Raw genomic sequence first — 25,135 nt, 5'->3', positions numbered from 1 at the left:
TCATATTTGTTTAGTCTCATTTGGATTGAACTTCTCATGTTTGACTAGATAATAATATAAATATTAAACAGATACATTTAAAAAAAGAACATAAATTTATATATATATATATATATATGTATATGTCTTCGTTCGCGGACAACTTCTCAGTCTTTTTTTTAAACTTGTCCAACCATTTATATTACCATCTTAACATGAAGTTTGTTTAAACGTCAATATAGTTACTATATAATTGCTAATATTCGCGGGGTTTTTAATTTCGCTTAATTCGCGGATCTATCCAAATTCACGAAATTTATCAAACTCCTTGTTTACGTATGTATCATATCCTGTCGTATGAATGACGGCTTGAAAGACTATACAGATAATCAGCGAATATCATTTCCCGCGAAAATGTTCCAAACAGTATTACAAGGCGCATATTATGATAAACGTTTACCAGTTCGTTACTGAAACATGTCACTCAATAGAAATACTGTGTATATATGGCAATTATTAGAATCGCATTGTGTTTAGGGCATGCTTGCCTTGCTTTTATATCCTATAAACGGCGAATAACGTGTCATTGGAGAATGAACGATAAATATTAGCAAAAAATATCCATTTCTGAAAAATAAAAACACACATTCAATCATTCCGTCCGTTAATACATTATGCTTTTACCATTAACCATCTTGATTTAGATTAAGAAATCTTTATTCCTCTACACAACAGTAAAAAGTGAAAATGGATCGGCCGATTGATAAGGCTGGTACTCACAACCTGACACCATGCACATGGCAAATGACAATAGGTTTTGTCATAAAAATTGATCTGGTGTATTGTGTTTTATTATAACGCGTCCTCCAATAGACGTTAACGTGGCGTTAGTGGGGAGATGTAATATAGCCCAGTCTGTAGTGGCGGTTTCATCAAAACGTGGTCGTGGCGAGAGAGTGATGAGAGTACGCCATTAGCTCATATTGGCGTTTACCGCACAGCCACCATCTATCAGAGAGGCCCTCTAAATACATTAGTATAGGATTCGAGCGCTTTTACAAGTATAACTGTACAATCTCGATAGCGAGCCCTTTCATCATAATTTCATATGGAAATGAAGTTATTTTAGGAAAACTGCTAGACATTTGCGACTTTAATGATCCAACTACAAACACATGTTTGACAGCTGACTTATGCCATATTTTGAAAACTAGTGTATCGATTAGCTATGAGGCTAGCTGCAAGCAAAGCTATCGCGATTCTTCTGCCATTGAAGTCGTCCCTGTCTGTTTACAAGAAATGTTATCTATGGTTCTCAAATGGTATGCTACATCTATAATGTGTTTGGATTACATAAGTTTATGTAAATGACGTGAATAGAGTTTATACACATAGTATGTAGACTACAGCGGAGGCTCGTTACTCCGGAATACATCAATTCACAATCGGAGAGCTGAAGTTGGTAGCCAGTTCCTGGTTTCGTTTAATAAACGGAACAAGGAACCAGATCCGAGTTTTATTAAACGGAAAAGGAACTACATAAGTAGAAACTCGCAACTAACTTCAGCCCTCCTTCACTTTCCTCACTTATCAGAAACCTATTTTCAAACCTGATGTCATCAATTACTAATCACTAAGTCTTTCTATTCCACCACATCATTATTTAACCATATTTACCTGAAGATGGCTAAAATGAGGAAGCTCCATCGTACTTGTAAATATTTGATACCAATTGAATAATAAGTAATGCAGATTGTATGTAAGGTCCTGAAAAAATGCGTCGCTTCTCATTTTCTTTGCTTTTCATTCCAAATTATCATAGAATAGAGTTATATATATCAGGGGAACAAGTTTCTTTTAAAAGATGTTCATACGATATTAATAGTAATATTTGAAGAACTAATGGGAAGTTAACTCTGAAAGTGTTTTTATCGGGGCATGATTTCATCAAATGATGATTATAAAATGTGTTACGATACGCAGCTGAAATATGATTTATTGTAGTTATTACAAACAAAATGTTTCATTTGACCTACTTTTGTTTTAAATTATGACAAGATTATGTTAATATTTGTGATAATGTAAACGGTTAGTTTTACTTGAGGTAGATAATTTGCATTGAATGTATCTATTTATTTTCATGGGTGAATTCGCTAGTTGGACCTGACCCAGTAATATTCCTCCAGCAATTTGTATTTCGCATCATTTTTTATGTCAGACGATAAAATTACCATCATATCACATATGAATTATAATTTTAGATTGTCTCCCTTTACTCGGTGTGAAACTTAGGCTAGAATCGGATATGTTGCAGAGACAAAACATGAAGCCAAATTTAAAAGATGATTTTGATATTTAAGAGACTGGAGACGAGTCTAGTCTAGCTTAGTTTACCCAAAATTTCGAAATAAACATTCATTTACAAATATTGTACTAACTATTGATAAACGAGTTCATAGGAATGGGTTCGGTTCACAAATACACCGTCTTTGTTATACCATTCAGCCTAGATGAACAAAAATGACTAAAAGGGTCGACAGGACATCATATCAAGCCGCATTTAAAACATTTGCTGCATATAGACGAATACATACACGTATTAGGAAATATAGAGAGGAAAAGGAATTGATCAGGATACAACGAAAGACATGTTGTATGTCAGAGGAATGACACTAGTGTTTCCCCTCAGAAAACCGATGACTGTAATTGTGTTTTAAAAGAAATGTGTTACCGAATACAAACTCTGGAACACAACCGCATTTTAGACAGAGTGGCTTAATGGATACCCAAATACTAGAAGGAAACAGGTTTATAACTGTCGGGACGATTGAATCCACACTCCCACACAAACGCCTCAGGCTGGAGCAATCGAATCAGGCCTGACGGTACACTAGTATCCCAGGGTGGCGATACTGACACCTTAGGCTGCTGGGAGGGCAACAAACCAGGCCAGTGGTGTTGGTCATAGAGAGTTTTCCTCAGTAAAACATATAGCTGTTTTACGTCATACTGTGTTGAAGGAATTGGCTCAATAAACAATTACTGAAAGGTTTAAACAAATGAATGTTATATTGGGTAAATATCAATTGCATTTTAGTTCAATTACCATAAATAAATGTTAATTTCATTTTAGTTTTGTTATCATAGACAAATATCAATTGAATTTTAGTTCTGTTACCATAGATAAATGTTAATTTCATTTTAGTTCTGTTATCATGGACAAATATCAATTGAATTTTAGTTCTGTTATCATTTATAAACATCAATTGTATTTTAGGTTTGTTATCATGGATACATATCAATTGCATTGCATTCATAGTTCTGTTACCATGGATAAATATCAATAGCATTTTAGTTCTGTTGCCATGAGTAAATATCAAATGCATTTCAGTTCTGCTTTCATGGATAAATATCAATTGCATATCAGTTCTATAATCTTGGATAAATATCAATGGCATTTTAGTTCTGTTATCGTGGATAAATATCAATTGAGTTCTGTTACCATGGATAAATATCAATTTCATTTTAGTTCGAATACTCTATAGCGATTTATTTTTGGTTTATTAGATTTTCACTGAAAAGTACAATAGTATCATATAAAGTCAGGAACTATAGGCATTGGTTAAACGCTAAATTTAATCTCACAAAATATTGATCCTGCAAATTTAAAGCACTATACAGTAGAATCCTAAGCATTTTAATGAATATCAAGTAACTACCATTGTTTTCTTATATTTGGCAAAGACGATTTATTTGAAACAAAATGCAGCTAAACATCCTTATTCTGAACTCATATATCTCGAATATAATGTTTAATTCGAAGTACGTGGTTGATCTCTATGAAAAATTTTCGCTATATATCAAACTCGAATATTAGGATACCTCTATATACTACATGTATAAGGATACCACATACTGCAATGTAACGAGGCCCGTTTGAATATATATTCGAATAGGTAAGAATTAGACAGTTCCATGTACCAAGTATGTACAAATGACCCATCATCAGCCGGTATGTAGCCACGTCTCGTGCTCACACACACCAGGTCGTACCAGGCAATGCAAAATGCAAAGTCTACGCTATTTAATTGACAGCTGGGGAACAATCAATTAGGTCTCGCCTGTATTCTTAAAAGTTTAAATGGTGAAAGATATAAACAAATCCAAAAATCGCAAAGTGTATTTCAAGCAAAGTGACGTTTCAACGACAGAAATACCTCAAAGAATAATTTATTAATTTATCTAAAGATACTTCACCGCCGCCAGAGCATTAACGATACTCATCATTTGAACTATAATTAGTAATCGGTACTTCATTCTATACAGTAGACAGTGCCATGGACTATAGAAAAAATACCATTTGTCAACAGTGTATTATTTTATACGATTAAACAGTAAAATGGTGGGAAATACCCTCTTTTAACAGTAGTTTTCGTCGACGTTAGTGATGCTTTAGCTGGCGGTGAAACTACTGTAATTTTTCAACTACCACGACTAATTAGGGACATTGTAAATGTTGATATTATCAGATGTCTTTATCGTTGTTGTTTTTACCACGACTAATTAGGGACATTGTCTTCTGTTGATATTATCAGATGTCTTTATCGTTGTTGGTTTTTTCAGATCATCGATCAACACCTTGCGCTTCTCGTTTCACATAAGACGTTTCGACTTCTGATTCCTCTGCTGATATTCAGTGGACTCCAACAAGGATTCATATTTGCCGATTTCACAAAGGTTGGTAATAATTTTAATAATTGAATGATTGAAGTACTTGAATTCCTATGATATACGTATCATATCTGCGAGATCAATAAAAAAAAATTATATCTTCAAAAAGATTCTATAACATAGACACAAGTGTGATGTTTTGTTTCGTCAACCGTTAGGTATAATTTGTTTCTGGATAAATAACGATTTCGCTTATTCGTTATGACTGTCGATATGCATAAATCTAGCCTTACGACTATCAAACAATATTACTCAGAATTGTGTGTAAATCCCCATAGCATAAAAATATATATTCAGGTTAATCATGATACTTCAAACTTATATATTATCTCTTCAAAATTCAAAATTTATCGAGGGATTATTTTTTCTATCAAATCATGACGCCTTCGTATCTGATATTATCAGACAATTACAAGCGCTGTCGCAAGCGGCAGCGTCACGCTTTCATTTATGGCCTGGTCGAGTTGCTGATTACAAGCATTATTGAATTATTACGAAATCAAACTCATTATTGTCTTCATGACATGGACCATGTTATGCTGTTAATGGATTCGATTACTTTTACAGTCTTTTTTTGTGTTACACTTTCGTCATACTCTTCAATAGATGAAGAACATGTGACACGTGACATACCTCCACGTGAATGCGCGTGTTACTTCTATATTTGATTGTGATTCCAAATATAGACACATTACCTCGCAACAGAAACAAATGTTTTCAAGTCTCCAGTAACTAGCTGTTTTCTCTAATGCCATCAGTTAAGCAAACACATTCAGGACACTGGCTTCTGCTCTTTAAGTATACGATATATTCTTCATGAGCTGTATCTTGCGTCACAAATAGCAAACCATAAAGATAAATCTTCAACTCTGAACCAATAAGGTAAAAACTAAAACAGTCCTACTATTTTAGGAGACAATTAGCGTAACACACTGTGTTCTACAAGTATTGGAAATGTTTATCTTACATTGTGTATATATTATACATTATTTATATGATAAAAAAGTTAATGAGGTATTTTATACAATTGTATTAGGGTAAATAGAATTAATTTGCCGATGTCTACATTAAGATATACAGTACTCGTCTTTTTCTTGTCATAGACTGGGCCAAATATCCTGAAACAGTCTTTTCCCTTCTCTTTTTTCATGAAACAGTCTAAAGTAGTCATTAAATTAAACTTAACCAATTAAAAATTACGTTTTATAAAATTACTCCATTGTTTATTGGCCAGATAGAATGTTGCGTGATTCTTGAGTCCGTCCCTCTGATGTCCCTAAAGCTGGTTTTACATAGTAAACACATCAGAGTCTGTCATGTGAATGACGATTTCAAAGGATATACATAAAATTCTCGAAAATAAGTCCATTCTGAAAAAAAATCGTGAAATGTAAATTATGTGGTAATAAAAATGTTCATTTTTTGCAGTCTTATGTCACGTGTGCGCTGGGTGAGGAGTACATTGGTTACTCCATGATCGTAATGGGCGTGGCCAATGTGGTGAGCTCCATACTGGTGGCGCTGGTCGCCAAGTTGGTCCCGAGGGAGGTGGTGTTCGGTTTTGGAGGGGTCATACACATGGCGATCATGATAGGCTTTCTGATATGGATTCCCGACAGCAACAATAAATTCATTTATTTCTTGCTAGCAGCATCCTGGGGATTTTGCGATGCAGTTTGGCAGACACAGTGCAACAGTAAGTATCCCCTTCCTCCTCTTCCTCCTCTACCTCGAGTTTTAATTCTCTATGAGCAAAGTAATAAAACTAATCATAGGGAACTGTCAATACATCTTTGTCCTTTGCTCCTTATGCTAGGAAATTGGATTTATGATTTAAAGCCGTTAACATGCGTATGTAATGTATATAGAATGTTTGTGATAATTCAAAACGTCATGATTATGAGTCTAGCTTAATGGACAAAATGAGAATGTCTTTAGGTGGACAAAACAATTTTGATGTCGATCAAGATAATTTGCTTTGTTTACATTTACATATATTACTAAGAAGGGAATTCAATGCCGATATCTAAACTCACAACAGTTTATTTTAATTCGTTTGTAAAGTTCATGAACATGAAAACATCAACTCCTCAGGGACTCATCTCGTGCAAGGCATGAATGACCGTCTCGGGCCAGAAGTTTACGTATTACCGTTCAAATGAATTGCCCTCATGTAAACTATGTAAACTCTGTCTGCCTAATGTTGCTGGTCCCTGGGTTAGCGTGTTTGCTTTCTTTACTTTCATTACAACGTCTGTTTACTGTTCACTGATACGTTCTAGGCCATGCACAAAATAAGTGAAACTGTCTGAGATGGAATGGTTTCGCAATTAATTCTAACTTTCCATCTTCTCAGGAAAAGTCGATGTTACTCTGTTTCTGTTTCCTAAAACGTTTCAGTGACTTGGATCAATACTTCTTTAAACGCTGGTATGACTCCGATCAATAAGTCTGATGAAACTGATAGGTATTTGGCACAGTACGATACAACTATAGCGCTACTAATATATTACTGTACATGGGGGATATATTAAAATATACATACTGCGTTCATGGCTCATCCTCTCGATAATTGTATTTAACTTTATCATCATGGATGTTTCCCCAGTAGCGTGATTCTCAATTTGTCTTCTGCTTAACGTAGAGTATAAATGTCAGCGTGGTACATGTACTTGAAATAAGATATATTATTTGTCGAATATATACAAATTTAAGCTTATATCTATATTGTGTGCATGAAAAACGCTGCACTAAAAACTATCCACTCTGCTACCATATATCCATTGTAAAATAGATAATGCTGTTACGTGATCGCCGCACCTAATTTTGATTTACGTTCACTTTCGTAAGACACTTGGGGATCAAACGCATTAATTTCACTCCTAGGCAAGTGACTTTAACAAATCATATGGATATATATTTATCTATTACATATCTAAATCTAAGTTCATAATGCTTATGGTATTGATGATCGATTGAGCAATTTGCCAATGTACTTTTTCAATTTGTCAACCTCTATATCATCCTCGGACACTGAAAAATAATTGAAAAAACCCCACCTTTTTTCCACACTGTAAACATATGTGTAACTTATATGGTTGCTGGAACAACAACCATAAATGTTGTTGCATGGAAACGAATTATTTTACCAGGGAACTTACTATTACTGTAAAATTACTTTCTTTCGTGGCTTCTAAATTTCGCGATTTCCATTTTGAAATATTTTTGCGGAGATAAAGTTACGTGGATTCTTAATCAAATGAGAATACCTTTCAGGTTAAATTGCAAAAGATGTTTATTTCGCGGAGACGAACTTTGGCGAATTCACCTTGATCGCCGAAATAAATCCAATGTGGAAAATAGTTAGTTTTCATTATTTTGTGGGAACGAAATATTTTTCCGAAAAATGTTCATTGTTATTTCGTTGGAACGCAATTATTTTTCAGTTCCAACGCAATAACTCTAAGGATTAAAACTTTTTTTCATGTCTATTCCTAACCATTATATTGCGATACGATATTCAAATAGACTCTTAACTCTTAATAACCCATTTATAACATTAATTATGCATGTTCATAATAACTGTAACCATGGATAATCTTTTAGTGTTTAATGCTTACTACAAATTATCTTTGTGTTTTAACTAGTAGGTAGTTTTCCACTGCTTGTTTCTCAACACATAGAATCAACTAACCGATAATATATATTGTTATTATTTTGAAATAAAATAATGAAATAATCATTTGGAGTAGATATACAAACAGATAAATGATTATTATGATAAATAGACGAATAAATAAAATAAGCAAACGGGTTTGTTATTGGGAAGCTATGTTTATTGTTTTTCCCCTCGATACATATATGCATGCAATAACATGCAACATCAACATTCACACACACTTTCAAGTACATCACACATTTGGTTTCAACTAGATTCTCTAAAAACGTTTCTTTTTTCATTCATTATTTCATTTATGGAGGCACAACAAACATGGCATACTTAAAAGATTTTAACGATATCGAGAGGGAGGGAATAAGTGTGGGTTGGGGATCGGGTCACTTTGTTCACAAGTATGCCGTTCACTTATTCAGGGAATTGATTCTTCCTCTCTTCACATTGGATAAATCTGAAAATATTTGACTTTTGTTACAAAGTAGAGGGAGGGATCCCATTTACTTTGTATTTGTAGTGATATTTCCTCTCTTTGCATATAGGATCAATCGCATGCATATATTAATATTTTTAATGACTTTTTAAAAAACACCAGAGGGAGAGTTCCCTCTTTGGCATATAGATTGTCTCTCTTTGCTAATAAGATGGAGCACATACTTCTTTAAATACATTTCTCTGATGACTGAATCCTTGTATATTTCACAGCTCTGATTTGTGTGACGTGCCCCGAAGACGCGGATATTGCTTTCGCCAACTACCGCCTGCTACAAAGCTTCGGACTTGCTTTCTCCTTCCTGAGTGGGACCTTCATGTGTGTTTCCGGAAAGTTGTTCATACTGATCATCATGCTCGTGGTATCTGTCATGTTCTACGTCCTGGCTGAGTACAAAGTCCGGCAGGTGGACAACGACGTGTTCGATGAACCCTCGCAGAACTAAACTATTCCGTCTTTGCCCATTACAAAGTTATCTCCCGTGCTGGAAGATATCGATTGTGACGCATTTACTTTAGGAGCGAAACGTCGTTTTCTACGAAAACATATGACGTTACAATTATCAAAACATGACATCGCAGTCATTACCTACCTATAGGGACAGATACCTTTGTAATATGTAAACACAGGATATTTACACTGTAAATACTAATCAGTTTATCTACATCTGCGGTCAACTGTTCATCTAACACCTCTGTAAAAAGTCGGTCTAATCCGTACAGAACCAACTCTGTAAATACGTGACACTCGGATTAATTCCTGTGTATTATAATCTACTAACATTGTAAATAAAAACAAGTATCACACCTGTGCAATAGTGCGCCTGATGTACTTATTCTGTTAATAGTTACAACGCATTGAAAGCCGGCGAAGAATGGTCTACATACACTGACCAGTGGGTTCACGCTTGTGCTGAACTGAGCTACTTAAACTGTTTATAGTGGACATTCAATCTATGTCCAGACAATGATCTGTTCGGGGGACCTGTGCAGAGCTTATATATTCGCTCCAGATGGTGACACTTAATCAAAGTCTGCAAAGCCACATCTATCAACTCTAAATAGTGATGACTCTTTACTTGTGCAGAAGTGGTAGTAATTAAAGCATTCTCTACAATGGGAATACTTGATCAACGTTAAAGGAAACATGATCAAATATGGCTGTCAAGAACAGATAAAGTCACACCCTAAGTAGTGACTACTTCATGTCTGCTCATAGAACTAATTCAGATACAGGTTGGATGTGACAAATCAAATGGTGCAGAACTAATGAACTCAAATAGTGACCGTTCAAAGCCTGAAACCGAACGGATTATATTTCACTCTAAATAGTGACTGATATTTGCTTTGTCAAAAATGATCTACTAATACAATAGATAGGTAGTGACAACTCCGCGCATGCGCAGAACTGATCTAGACACACTGTAAATAAGAACCATTTCACGTCCGTACAGCACCGATCCAATCACTCTAAATTGCGATCATTTAACTCATGCACAGAACTGATTCAGTAACAATCTGAATTGTGACCACTCAAAACATGTACAGAACTGATTCAGTCACATTCTGAGTTGTGACCAATCCAAGCATGTACAGAACCGATTCAATCACATTCTGAGTTGTGACTAATCCAAGCATGTACAGAACCGAGTCAGTCACACACTGAGTTGTGACCACTCCAAGCATGTACAGAACCGATTCAGTCACACTCAGAATTGTGACCACTCTAAGCATGTACAGAACCGATTCAGTCACACTCAGAATTGTGACCACTCCAAGCATGTACAGGACCGATTCAGTCACACTCTGATTTAAGACCCCTCCAAGCATGTACAGAACCGATTCAGTCGCACTCTGAATTGTGACCACTCCAAGCATGTAAAGAACCGATTCAGTCACACTCAGAATTGTGGCCACTCCAAGCAGGTATAGACTGATTCAGTCACACTCTGAGTTGTGACCACTCCAAGCATGTACAGAACCGATTCAGTCACACTCTGAGTTGTGACCACTCCAAGCACGTAAAGAACCGATTTAGTCACACACAGAATGGTGACCTCTCCAAGCATGTACAGAACCGATTCAGTCGCACTCTGAATTGTGACCCTTCCAAGCATGTACAGAACCGATTCATCAGTCGCACTCTGAATACTGATTTCCAGTCACACTCTGAATTGTGACCTCTCCAAGCATGTACAGAACCGATTCAGTCGCACTCTGAATTGTGACCCTTCCAAGCATGTACAGAACCGATTCATCAGTCGCACTCTGAATACTGACCCCTCCAAGCATGTACAGAACCGATTCAGTAGCACTCTGAATTGTGACCCCTCCAAGCATGTACAGAACCGATGCAGTCACACTCTGAATTGTGACCTCTCCAAGCATGTACAGAACCGATTCAGTCGCACTCTGAATTGTTACCCCTCCAAGCATGTACAGAACCGATTCAGTCACACTGAGATGTGTCGACTCCAATCATGTACAGAACCGATTCAATCACACTCTGAGTTGTGACCACTCCAAGCATGTACAGAACTGATTCAATCACACTCTGAGTTGTGACCACTCCAAGCATGTACAGAACCGATTCAATCACACTCTGAGTTGTGACCACTCCAAGCATGTAAAGAACCGATTTAGTCATTGTGAACACTCTACCAAAAGACGTAGCTTATTACACTGTAAATAATCACAGGTTACATCTACTTAACGCCTGTGTAGAACTGATAAAATTACACCCTGTATCGTGACCAATCCATGTTTGCACTATGTATGTTTTTACACTGTAATTAGCGACCGTCGCGACCATGCAAACCAGTGAATACAAAATCTATTTATAATTGTCAATCCACGTCTGATCTTAAACGATGCTTAAAACGATGCTTAATGAATTTCGAAAGGCATCGACTCCTTCTTGGTTTGCTTGGCGGAATCGAGCTATTTACACACAAAATATTATAAACTGCCCATCTGATAATACCTTACCTTCTAGCACTTGTAATAGTACCAAGATATGTCTACATGGAAAACATCAAACTAATCATAGTAGTGTAAATAAATCTGAACGTATATTCAAACACTGTAAATAATGACTACTTCACGTATGCGCAAGGCTGACTGTAAATAGCGACCACAGACCAAGTCTCAGCGGAGGAATATGCAATATATCTTATGTATAAATGTCATTTTATACCATTCGATTATCGATGTCTCCTTTCGTGTAAATCATTGAGGTATATATGGTACAGTTATGTTAAAAAGTATGCGTAATATATATATATATGTAAAAGATATAATGTCGTGCATCCATATTTGTTTGAACGAGTTACAGTATTGGAAAAATGTCTCGTGGTGGTCCTAGGGTCTGAAAGTTTGATAAATGTATAGATAATATAATGCTATTCTGTTGTGTAAGATATAACGTGTGTGCATGAGCAATTTTCACCTTTAAAATTGAATTGTTTATGTTCAATAGCCGTTACTTTATTTCTACTAGCATTTCTGGTCATATACAACATTACTATATACATGTATTTGGCACTTGTACACATCGGATGATGTTATTTTCATAAAGAAAAGATTTTTTTTATCGAATAAGTAGCATAACGTAATGTTCATAATAAAAGCGAAAAACATACATATAACTTCATTAGAATACGAAAAATAATTCTCTTCGTTGGTATTTAACATTTTTTTAATTTGAATACTGGAAAATTTTCAAATCTGAGTAAGGCTCATGTGCAAAACCTTCTTTTTATGATGTTTTCGTTTTATCATAATTATTTGAATTGAAGAGAAAAATACTTCGATCGACCAGAATTGTCGTTTGTATAAATATCAATACATGTACAGTTTTCAGGCATTACATAAAATGAATTCGTATTTCATATACAATGTATAGAACACAAAACGTAGAACATATCCATTGACAATGTGTATATATCATTTCCGTAAGTGCATGAAAGGATAGAACTTAACTACATGTATAACAGCACCTCAGTTGTTCAAAAGATATTTAGCTTAATCACATATATACACATAAGTAGTAAGTGAAATTTTCATTTCTTTCTAAAGTTGGCAAATAGGTGCAGTACGGAGTACCTGAGACATTTTTAGAAATTTCGTTGAAATTAACTTCAAAAGAAATGATGTTATCTTGATTTAAAAAAAAAATCTTTGTTAAACTGTGATAAGTCTAAAGTTGAACAACTGGGCCCTGATAATGCTAATTTATTTTTCTGATGTTTTTGTTATGATGATAAATGTCATATTCTCTAAACATCTACTGTTATCCAAAGTGGATGTTGACTACAACCCACTTTAAGAGGACTAATTTTGAAGGAGGAATCATAATAACAAAATGTACGTGTTTTTTAAAGTGTGACTTTAATATGATGGTAACCAGTCATTTAACGATCTGATATATTTAATGTGTAGCGATCTTGTCATATTTCTTCATAGAAAATACTCCAAACACAAAATATGTTGTCTAACTTTTATTGTGATAAAATAAGGTCATGAAACATACAGAACTTTTTTATGATTTTGATTGATATAATTATCAATCGCTAACATTTGCAGCACAAATAATCAATGCTGAGGAGTTGTTGGGGGCGGGGATGGGGGATGAGGATGGGGATGCAAGATGTGTTGTTAGTATGTTTGATGTTCATTGTTATTCTCATATGACTGTGTTATACTACAAACTGTTCAGGTGTATACTTATGGTGATTATATTAGTTGTACTGATTTGGTCTGGTATGTGTATATATCAATATGATTTAAATGCAATCAGATTTGAAGCGATGTTTAGCATACTTTGTTATAGATATGATTCCATTGTTGACGAGACATGAATGCTACACAAAAGCTAATTAAATTCACCTTGGTCATGCCATACTGTGAACCAGCTTATTGCCGCGGCGACTTGTTTCCGCGTTTTCATGCCATAGGGAGATTTCGCGATCTATTCTGTATTTGCATATTACAGAGTTATCTGCCCTTGCAGGTAGGTATTGATTGTGACGTCATGCGTTTGCGAGAGTAACGTCATACTTTTCGAGAGAAAAAACCGACGTGAATGGCGCTTACAAAATAATGACGTAACAATCGATACCTACACGCGAGGGAGCTAACTCTGTAATATGCAAAGACGGAATTTTCCTGCGTTTTACCTGTCATTGAAATATTTTCGCGGAATCTGCGAAATTATTCGCACACGACGATAAGTTGATTTACAGTATTTTTGTAGTGTTTGAATTATAATGATAAATGTATGTGTCAAATTGTGAATACGTCACGTCATATTTATGGGCATAGGATATGAATTTAATACATAAGAGCATTGTTTGATATGTTACATAGATCCATGAATTTCGGGTATTGTATAATATGTATATGTTATTTACATGCACACTGCAGCCATATCGTTTTACTTTAGCAAATGCGGTTTGCACCCATGACAACATAAATGCCAACTCCATATTTTGATGTCAGTATTTCAATCATTAGTATACTTCGACATGTTATATAGTTAATGTACGTGGAATGATTATTTAGAATACATGTGCCCATAACATGGTCCCAAAACAACATCATGTGTAATTTTAATTTTGGCTTAAACTGAAGTTTGTTGGTTGTTCATCAGTAAAATTGTATCATATCAGATGATCGACACACAAAAATCGTAACGAACATAATCGAATATAAATACATATGTAATAAAAACATAGCAAAGTGATGTTTACACGCTGATGAAAGTCATGATTTAATGTAAACAGAAAAGACATTCCTAAGTTGTGGGGTATTTTCTGAGTTATGTGTTTATGCAAAAACTACAGTTTATTCCACTGAATCATGAGTCAATCCAACCTACCCGGATTTTAATGTAGTGATATGGTCTTCATGTTAAAGAGCTCTTAATTGTTGCAATAAGAGAAAACACGTTATATGTATTATGTTTGATGTGAATCCTGATAATAGTATTCCATACATGTTGTGAGTCAAGCCGCACACAATGTAGTACCATATACGCACCGATACACATACCTTGAAGCTGACAATGCAAAGTTAAAAGGCATTCAACTGAGATGCGTTATATAAAGAACAGTCAGAAGACTGGTATCCAAGCAGAGTAAACGAAAAATGGCTACTGACGTCCCAGGATACGAAACTTTCATAACCAGAGAGGCGGTCTCAAATGCATGCTTTTTACTCGCATTGTCAGTTTTAATAACGAAGAATAAATTGGTGTGGGTAACTCGTTTCTGGTTTCTCAACAAAGGCATTGTAGGATTATCACTCGTTATATTTAACTACACAGATTTGTCATGACTTTGTGATCATAATAGAATATTCCCACAAAACGCCATAAAAGTAGCACAAACAGTATTGTACAGTTTGAATATTTTCTAACTTACGAGATCGTGGCATTAATTTGTTAACGAGTTGAATATACATCATTGTGCAAATTGAATACTTCCTTACTCTTCCGCCAATCCATTAGTTGTTGTACGATTTAGATATATCCTCACAATTCCACCAAGTCATATATATTGTTGTACAATTTGAGTATTTTCAACACTCTTCCACAATTCATGAATCGTTATACTATTTAAATGTTTCTTTCTATTCCACGAAATCATGAAGTTGTACAATTTGAATGTTTTCGTTCTTCCATGGAATTGTGACGTTGTATGATAACAAAGTTTTCCGCAGGATTGCGACGTTGTACAAATCGAAACCATTCTTCACTATTCCACGGAATACTGACGACGTCGCATGAAATGCACATTCGTTAGTCTTCCACGGGATTGTGATGTCGTACGAATTAAATATTTCTTATCTTTTCCAAGGAACTGTGGCGTTATAGGGGTTGAATATTTTCCGCTTTCCCATGGAGATGTGACGTTGCATGCACGAGTTGAATATTTCTCACTTTCCCGTGGAATAGTGATGTCATGAGATTTTAACAGGTTACCTTCTGGAATTGAATATTCCTCTCATCCGCAGAAAAGAACATTTCTCACTTTTCCATGGAATAGTGACGTCGCATGAAATGAATATGTATTCTTACTTTTGAAGATCTTGTGAAGTCGTAGAAATTTATTGTTTCTCACTTTTCCGCGGAATTGAATATTTTCTTAGGAATTATTACGTCGTACAAATGAAATATTTCTTATCATTTCGGAGGAATTGTGGCGTTGTTCGACTTAATATTTCTACACTTTTCCATGGGATTATGACGTCGCACGAATTGGATATTTCCTTTCTCTTCCATTGGATTGAGACGTTGTACGATTTCACTATTCCTCTCCTTAACATTACGTTGTTGTAAGTGAATTCGTTGCTCATGAAACTGTTCCATGTCATCGTTTTTATAATTACACTCCTGTTAAATGTGTATCATCATATACCACTCGCACACAATGGTATATTCTCCAAGGAAAACCCTGTCTTTCTTGTACTAAATAAACTATATAAATTACAAAATGCGTCGTCTATTCTTTTACAAAAATCTTTACTGCGAAAGCCTATTGGTCTTCAATAGATAAAATACCAGTAATTTGTTTACGTTATTACGCGAAAACCAAGTAATTATTTAATTACTGGGGACAAGCAATGAAATATTACATTACATATGTAGGTTGGCCCTAAAAAAATTAAGCCGTGCAGATATAATTATGCAATAAAATATTTTTCAATGAAAACAAAGGGGCAAAATATCATGACTAATGAGACAATCAATGAAATATCAAGTTAACCCTAGAATGAATTAAACCATGCAGATATATACAATGAAATATCTCTTAACGAAAAAGGGCAAAATGTCATGACTATTGAGGGCAATCAATGAAATATCAAGTTGACCCTAAAATCAATTAAACCATGCAAGACATACGCAATGAAATATCTCCCAACGAGACTAAGAGGCAAAAACAAATGACAGCAATGAAATATTAGATTGACCCGGAAAATGTATCCAATCTATATGCAACAAATCTCGAAATGAGACTAAGGGGCCAAATACCATAACTAATGGGAACAATCAATGAAATATCAAGTTGACCATAAAATGTATTCAACATTCAAGACATATGTAATGAAATATTTCGCAATGACATGAAGTTAACAATATACTGTAAACGATTTTATCGTCACATGAGATGAAATTTCGGGGGGCTGTAATATATCGCGAAAACCAATCCTCGCGAAAATGTTCAAAGTACACGTACAAGTAGAAGTTTAGATCGCGAAATTAAATTGTCGTGAAAAAATAAAATACTTTGATAAAACGTGAAATAAAATCCGAGCGAAAATAAGTTGGTTTAGCCCATTAGTATTTAGGTTAAATAAATAAGTTCGGGAACCAGTTTGGAAATTCAATTAAAAGAGATGGTTTTGAAGATATGTGTGTCATTAATTTCATAATCACGAACATCACTTTTGATATGGTTTTTATCGACAAAAGTTACCACCATTTTGATATTAATAATACGTACAATGCATAGGTTTTTTATTTTACAAAGTTATTTAAGGGATCAGAATTTTTTCAATTCTGTCCACCACTACTCATGATATTTACGTCTACATCGCAGTGAAATGAAATGAGTACATACAGTCAAACTTAAAAGTCAAGTTGTGGTTTACTATTTCATTTCACATTTATACAACGATATCAGTAAATATTAGTGACATCTTCAGATGTAATTTCATCTAACATAAATAAAGAATAAAAACAAGAACTATTGGAGTGCATAAATTGTGTGTTGTTGCAAAGTCTTATACTTTCATATAGATAACTGGAAAAACAATAACGCGTAAAATGTTTGCCCAGTTATGACACATAGAACTTACATGGGACAAGATTTCTAATTACATTAACACATATATTGGTATGACCTTACATGTTCAAATTAAATCACAACCGAAACTTAAGAGATTTCTGGGAGAAAACTTATTTCAAAGACCTTGCCAGTTGTTCAGTCCCTTTTCATTTTGATCTAAAACTGAGAATGAACCATAAGAAATTGAAATTGTGTCCTTTGTTTTGGAACTCTTGAATAGAAATCCATGCATGGATTTTGTACCAACATAACATTAGAATTTGATTTAAGCAATATTTTGTAAAAACAAAACATATGACAGACTTATCTCTGCAGCATATACAACTAACTTAAGCGTCAAACCGACAGGTACAATACAATACATTGTATATTGCAATCGTACTGATTTTAGCGCAGTCAAAGAACCTCTTTCATGAATAATGGAAAGCCCACAAACCAATTTTATTTAAACTATATTTAATATGTAACAATATTAATGCCAACCCTTGAAAAACATTTAAAAATAAAAAAAAATATCCAAGAGGCCTATACTTTTATATGGCCAAGTTAAATGTGCTCAATAGGGGTGCTTGACAGGGCTGTTTTTTTTTTTTATCAAAAACTGTATAAAAAAAAATAATAAAAAAATAATGGTTTTTGTGGTCAAACTATATGATTTTCTTGAATGTATATAGATAACTACATATAATGCTTACAAATTTTTAGGTGGCAAAATGTGCTCAAATAAAATTTCCACAACATTTCAAATACATAAATTGCTGACATTTTCAGTGTTGTTTGCGACCTTGTCAATTATTAGCAAATTTGATTCGCCCATTTCATTTTCAGTTTGAGTACACCAAAAATAGAACAAAAAATCGACGACCGGTGAATTTATTTCAGGTGCCTAAGGTCATAATGTGGAAATGTCTACTTGTATATTTAGCATATAAAAAAAAACAGATACATTTTACATTTTATGTTTGTAAAATCCATCTTTGACTTCTTGATATGATGCCGTATTAAAAGTGACGTCATCGATATTATATTAAATACAAATGTAGTTCTATTGATCTGTAACTGTTGATTAAAGGTTCCTTGGTACTGAAAAAAAAAACTCCCGTTCATCATACAATGTAACAACGAGATCTGCTGCTACAACTGTAATAGATAGTATAATTATTATTATTAAACATGTAAATTTCATCATATTTTATTTATGAGTTTGAGACTGGAGTACTATACTCTTATCTCACAGATGATATGCATGTACAGTAGATATGAAAAGAGTCCCCATCCGCGAGCTTCATTCTGCATGGCGTATCGAAAATACCACCTTTACCCTAGCTATATATGTATACATGCAGTCTAGATCTATACATGTACATGCCATGCATTTGCATACATGTATAAATGTAATTTAAATTACAACTGCATAAAGATGTACAACACATGCACGGGCTAAAGCATAAGAAGACAATTTGGCTTCCAAATTAATTTTGCTGTATATTATCTTTCGTGGTTTGTGATTAAGCTTTCATGTAGATAAAATCCAGTGAAGGAATTACAGTTAATTAATAATGTAATATTTCTTAATGAGAACAGAAACATATATACACAACGAGAACTGACAGCATATATACATGTACAGTTTGGTATTTGACACAAAAGTATAAATATCTCAGTTTTCAAAAATAAAATTGAACAGCAGTTATAAAACAGTGCGCAATTTATCCAAACATTTTAGTGGATCTTATTTTCTAGCCCAATATATACATATTTTAGTGTTAGGTATCTCTAAACCGGCGCGAAGTAATACGTACCCGGTATAAAATCAATATTTGAAAATTCCGGATCATTCGACGGTTTCTGTCCGGATCCGCCTTCACTTTTAGTAAAACCAACATGGCGGCGCACATCGAAAATATGAGTGATCGCAATGTTGTGTATGACAAAATTCGAGCATTTAAACAATCTGAAGAAGAAAGGCTGGTGAAGATATGCTTGATGCATATTGTTCAAAACGATGCACCATTTATCAATCTGGTTATAGACTCCTGCAACGCAAAAAGGGCCTGTGCATTTTCAGAGGCGTGTGTGGAGCTCAAACCATACATTGAAGAAGTCGGGATTACTGACACCGAGGATATTGGTTTGATCCACATGAAATATCTTTTCAAACTGGTCATTATCAATGGCTTCCTGGAAGATGGAGTCGACTACATACTATACGACGAAGATATAGATATAGCGAAAAGTTTCTTGTCTTTACTGGAATTTCTACATGGTAATTATATAAATATAGTGTAGCATTACTTTACAGCATCGATATAGCTATTGTGAGCGTACAATTCATGTAACGGGAGAGAACTAAATGTAGTAGTCTGACCAAGATTTAAATCTGGGATTGTCGTCTCGATGCTCTACCGATTGAGCTTTGATATTTTAATATATACATTTCTGTTTTCTTTTTGCTATATAACCTTACCAACTGCGACATCGTTTACACTTGCATAAACGCAGTGGTTGCCACGCAAGAATACACACACTGGAACACTGACTTCCGCAAGTTGTGTGAATACGCATCCGGATAGGCATATTGTATATGTATGACAAATCTTCAATAAATTGCGCATGCATGTATAAATGTAATGTAAATCTAAAATTATATATTAGCAAATACAATATTTAAAAAATATTGTATAAATGGGATGAAAAATATAAAGTTAACGTGGCACTAAATTTTGTGTACTCTCTGAATTTGACAACATTTTTCGCCAAATTGAGCCAGCTGTTCCGGGATTCCATCAATTGACCGGCTGTTCCAACCATCGTATAACATTGAAAAACAAGGTATTATTTCATTTGAACACTTAATTTAAATGAAATGGTCGGTCGAAATGTAAATATAAGGAATGATTTTTATTGTTTGTTGTTTACTGGTGTGTAATCTGCTTTTTTTGTACAGATATTTCAACATGACGTGCTAACGCGCATCATTAAAAATATCTGTACAAAAAATGCAGTTTACACACCAGTAATTATAAAAACAACAAACAATAAAAATCATTCCTTAAATACCCAAGGTCACAATGCTTTACCAAAGATGGCCAGTTTAATTCTGCTGCATTCCTCCCTTGGCCTCCTTTCTCTATATATGTCTTTGTTCCCAGAACACAACATCTTACAATTTAGCATATCCTCTACTTAGTATACACAGTATTAGTATATATTACAGGAGATATAGGGGAAAATGTAGCAGGGCTCCAACCTTGGACCTCCAAACACTAGTCGGATGATTGATCATGATCTACCGATTGATTTAGCTACCTCGTCATTGATTATCGGCTCTGCCACTCAGTCTAATTCTGTACCACACACATTTAGGTTTTCTTCAAATATAAGGTGCATATTTTATTATTATTTATGAACTACGTTCATATATTGTAATAATACTATGCATGGAGCTATTGGTTGTATGCCTCTCAACTCCATAAATCAATGGTTAATTCAATAAAACAATAACAATTATTACCAGTACATATGTCATACACCAATTACATGTAAGCTATCAATAGTTTAAAAGATTAGATAATTTTGCTGTAATTTAGCTTGGATTAATACTCACAAAAGGTTTGGTATGTACGACAAATGACTAAATATAACAGTCACGATATACTGTAATATAAAAAAAAATATATAAATATATAAAAACCAACATTGTTCATGATCATTAGTGTGTTTGATAATGTGTTACTTAAATTTAAATTGTTGTTAATAAGCCAGCAGGTATAAAGGGAAGTAACTCTTAATCAACAAACACTGCATTAGATGTAAGACATAGCAACCAATTATTCATTGACTGGAGTACTAGTTTGATATATAATCCATGCAATACTATTGCAATTGTAGAATATGTATGTAGTGATCATGATCGGTCAATGATAGAAAAAATATATATAAAAAAGTAGTCAAAATTAGATTTTGAATCTGTCTAAGTTGAGAAAAAAGAAAAAAAAAAGAAAAAAGAAAAAAAATTGCAGCGCACCTTCAAAAAATCCACATATCCAAAATTACATAATTTAAATCTTGAAAAAGCCTTTTAACTCAAGCTTTCTCACTTTTCTTGTATGATGTTTATATATATATCACCCTCTGGTCCAACTTCGCTAGCCAAGGGTATTAAGTCCGATTCTCTTCCTACTGCCCTTGGCATATCTCACTTCAGAACAGGTGTTTTTGCTTTCAAATTCTGATTGGATGCGGCTAGGTTCAGGCGACCAATGAAAACGCAGATTTGATATGTCAACAAAACTGAACTGAAGCGATAGTATAGTGACCTACATTTGTATAATGAGGCATCAGGCATGTCATGCCTGTCAACATCAACTCCTAGCGAAGTTATATTACTATCTATTTCATCAATTAGATGTTTTATACCAGCTAAATGAACGTCTTGGAGACGTTGCTCTCCAAACAGATTGGAAAGTACGTGCGTGGTTTATGTTTCACAAATTAAACAATTAAAAGATATACTGCGATCTCGTTACAAAATTGGACATTGCAGAACTTCTGCATGAAACACAAAAACTGGTGTCCGAACTTACTAATAAACAAATGACTCACACACATGTTCATCTTTGGTATTTTGAATCGGTCGCAAACAACACGCATGTTTCATAGGGCGCTGCCATTTTTTCAACCATACAACAATGATACGAGCTTTTTAATTGGTTGCTTATTACGTAAATGGAAGGGGCGCAACTGCGGTGATCCAGCAGGTGGCGCAGTGCGGGACCACCCGTTCTGAAGTGAGATATGCCAAGGGTAATAGAAAGAGAATCGGACTAATACCCTTGGCTAGCGAAGTTGCCTCTGGTCTAGATAATTATCAAAAACAATTGCAGTGTAGAAATGAAAAACTTAGGGGGTCTAAGAAAAAAAATGTGAAGTAAAATAATTTCATATTTCTCTGTGCATATTATTTATGCTTTTAAAAGCCTAAACAAACTTGTTTCATTTCAGCTCGGAGGAGTCATGGAACAGCCATAGAAAAAATAATGAAGGAAGCTTCTGGTAAATTAAATGTTATTGCAGCACTTACCCAGCACCTATTTTCACAGCTGATTCCTGGAAAACAATGTATCATAGATGATACAGAAAAACAGCTTCCGGGGAATTCTAATGTGGAGATTAGTGTTGGCAATACATCAATAGGTATGGACTTTTGATTTCTGTCATGCTCTCAGACAATCAGAAGAAGTGAATTCTTTTACCAATAAAACAAATCAGCTACATGTATACTAAGTATTGTGCTCCATTTTGTCTGTTGGAGGATTTACCTACATTAATTCTGTTATCCATTAAGCTATAGTAAGTTATATTACTTATATTGTTTATAGTAAGGATTTTTTTTTTTTCACATAGAACCATATTCTAGTGATAATGTCCAGATTACCTCCCTTCTCTCTTATTGGTAGTCACATTATAATTTAAAGAAAAAAAGTATACATCTCTCAGAATTACTTCCCTTCCTTCTGAAGCATTAGACAAGAACATCTATATAAAATCTGCCAGAGTTATTTCCCTTCCAATGTTGGAGAAGAACGTTGAATGCTATTACTAACGAAAATGAAAGGTTTAAAGCAATCGATAAATGGTTGTATTGTGATTTTGATATATTTTTTTGGGGTAATATTCTCTCAACTCCAAAAAATATAAGTACATGTATGTGAAAAACAAGAATTTACATTGTGATATGTGATTTCGATAGGATAATATTCTTGGTTTGTTATGATCTGAGGATGTGTCTATATTGTCCCCCTCCAAAAAATATTTGTATGTATGAGAAACACTATATAGCAAGAATTTACTATTTTTAAAAGTATGTTAAAAATGTGTACCAATTCTATGTTTATATAGATTGTGAACAATTAATGTACATGCCTTATATGAGCATTCACTATAATCTAGATACTTTTTTTTTCTATTTGTAATAAGTTATTGTGAGAGTGAATCGTGTTGATTTTTATTATTTTATATTCTAGGGTCCTTCTCCACATGGCATGGAAAAGCTGATATTCTTGTGAACAATATGGTTGCAGTTACAGTTTTTGAAGAAAATAAAAATAATAATTTTCGAAACTTTTCTCACAACATGGTGTCGAAAAACATCTCAAATGATGCAGATATTAGATCACCAGATACAACCACCTCAGAACCATCTACAAAGAAAAGGAAAGTTACCTCGAGTGACAATTCTGAAGTGCTTCTTGAGATGGGTGGAGGAAATGGAAATGTACTTACAGACCTACGTACGCTAGACCAGTTAGTATCAGAAACAGTGACAAACGCATTTACACAGGTCAATATGGATGATGGTTTAACTGGGCTGTTTATTCCTACCATTGGTTGTACTGCTGAGCATGCATCTGTTTTTCTTTATGATCCTGTGAATGACATTTTACTTCAGTCAGGTGAATTATTACAACTTTGGCATGTGACACCATCAGAGACTCTAATCTCAGTATTCTCTACTGTAGTTCTGTGGTTATTTTTGAATTTCGAAACATTTGGTGTTGAAGACCTTCATGATAAAGTGAAACTTGACAAATCCAGATTTCATGAGTACATGAAAAATAAGCTAAGGTTCTATAAGGAGATACAGATTGGAATGCCTTCCAATAACTTGATATCTTCTAAGCCTGTTGGAACCTTGACACAAGACTTAAAGATGTATTGTAAACTTAGAAAGCCAAACGAATAGATTTCCTAATAACTGACTTTCTTGGATAACTTGTACAAAATGTTCCCAAATGCTTGGAATAATAATTATGGTACACTACATGTACAATGTGTATTTAGCCTTTGTCATATACATTAACTTAGCACCATTGAAAGTAGCAATTTGTAATGTATCTTGGTGCTACAGTTTATGTGTGAAGCAAAATGAACCTATATAATTCATTGTTCTTGTATAATAAAGCTAAGTAGAAAAAAATCCATTGGTCTTCTCTGAAGAATCAGGATAAATCTATGCAGTTATAAATCAACTTATTTTCGCCATGGTTTAATTTCGCATTTTCTCGATGGTTTTAATTTCACATTTTATTCATGCCTAACAACTTTTTCATGGACATAAATTTTCGCGATATACTGATATAAATCATATTGTTCTACTATGCATGTTTGCAGAACATGGGGCCACAGTGGCCGAATGGTGACGATGTCTCGTCATATTGCCACAGGCCCTCCACCTCTGCGTCGAGAGGTTGTATCTCATGTGGGGCATTAATTTGCAAAGTACTGACTGCTGGTCAGTGGTTTTTCTCCTGGTACTGTCTACTCCACCAACAAATCCGACACATCTTTACATCACTCTGGCTGTTAATAGGACGTTAAAACTAATAAAACCGAAACCTCTCAGAACATA

At 34.4% G+C, this 25,135-nt stretch overlaps 2 protein-coding genes across 2 annotated transcripts in view; both read left to right on the top strand.

Annotated features, from left to right (window-relative positions):
* Nucleotides 1–11,023, top strand: part of LOC138307545 (protein unc-93 homolog A-like) — a 42,439-nt gene extending 31,416 nt beyond the window's left edge. The window contains exons 3-5 of the mRNA XM_069248347.1: nt 4,603–4,716; nt 6,139–6,406; nt 9,089–11,023. Of these exons, the coding sequence (XP_069104448.1) occupies nt 4,603–4,716; nt 6,139–6,406; nt 9,089–9,321 (615 nt within the window). The 3' untranslated portion in view covers nt 9,322–11,023. The remainder of the gene's footprint in view (nt 1–4,602; nt 4,717–6,138; nt 6,407–9,088) is intronic.
* An 8,583-nt stretch (nt 11,024–19,606) lies between these two features.
* LOC138307651 (uncharacterized) lies at nt 19,607–25,135 on the top strand. Its single transcript, XM_069248467.1, has 3 exons — nt 19,607–19,990; nt 22,729–22,920; nt 23,751–25,135. Exons 1-3 carry the CDS (start codon nt 19,609–19,611, stop codon nt 24,467–24,469), a joined length of 1,293 nt encoding a protein of 430 aa, XP_069104568.1. The 5' UTR covers nt 19,607–19,608; the 3' UTR covers nt 24,470–25,135.

The sequence above is a fragment of the Argopecten irradians genome, chromosome 14, assembly GCF_041381155.1.
Source record: "Argopecten irradians isolate NY chromosome 14, Ai_NY, whole genome shotgun sequence".
NCBI classification, from domain to species: Eukaryota; Metazoa; Mollusca; class Bivalvia; order Pectinida; family Pectinidae; genus Argopecten; species Argopecten irradians.
This window is presented reverse-complemented; position numbering and strand designations above follow the sequence as displayed.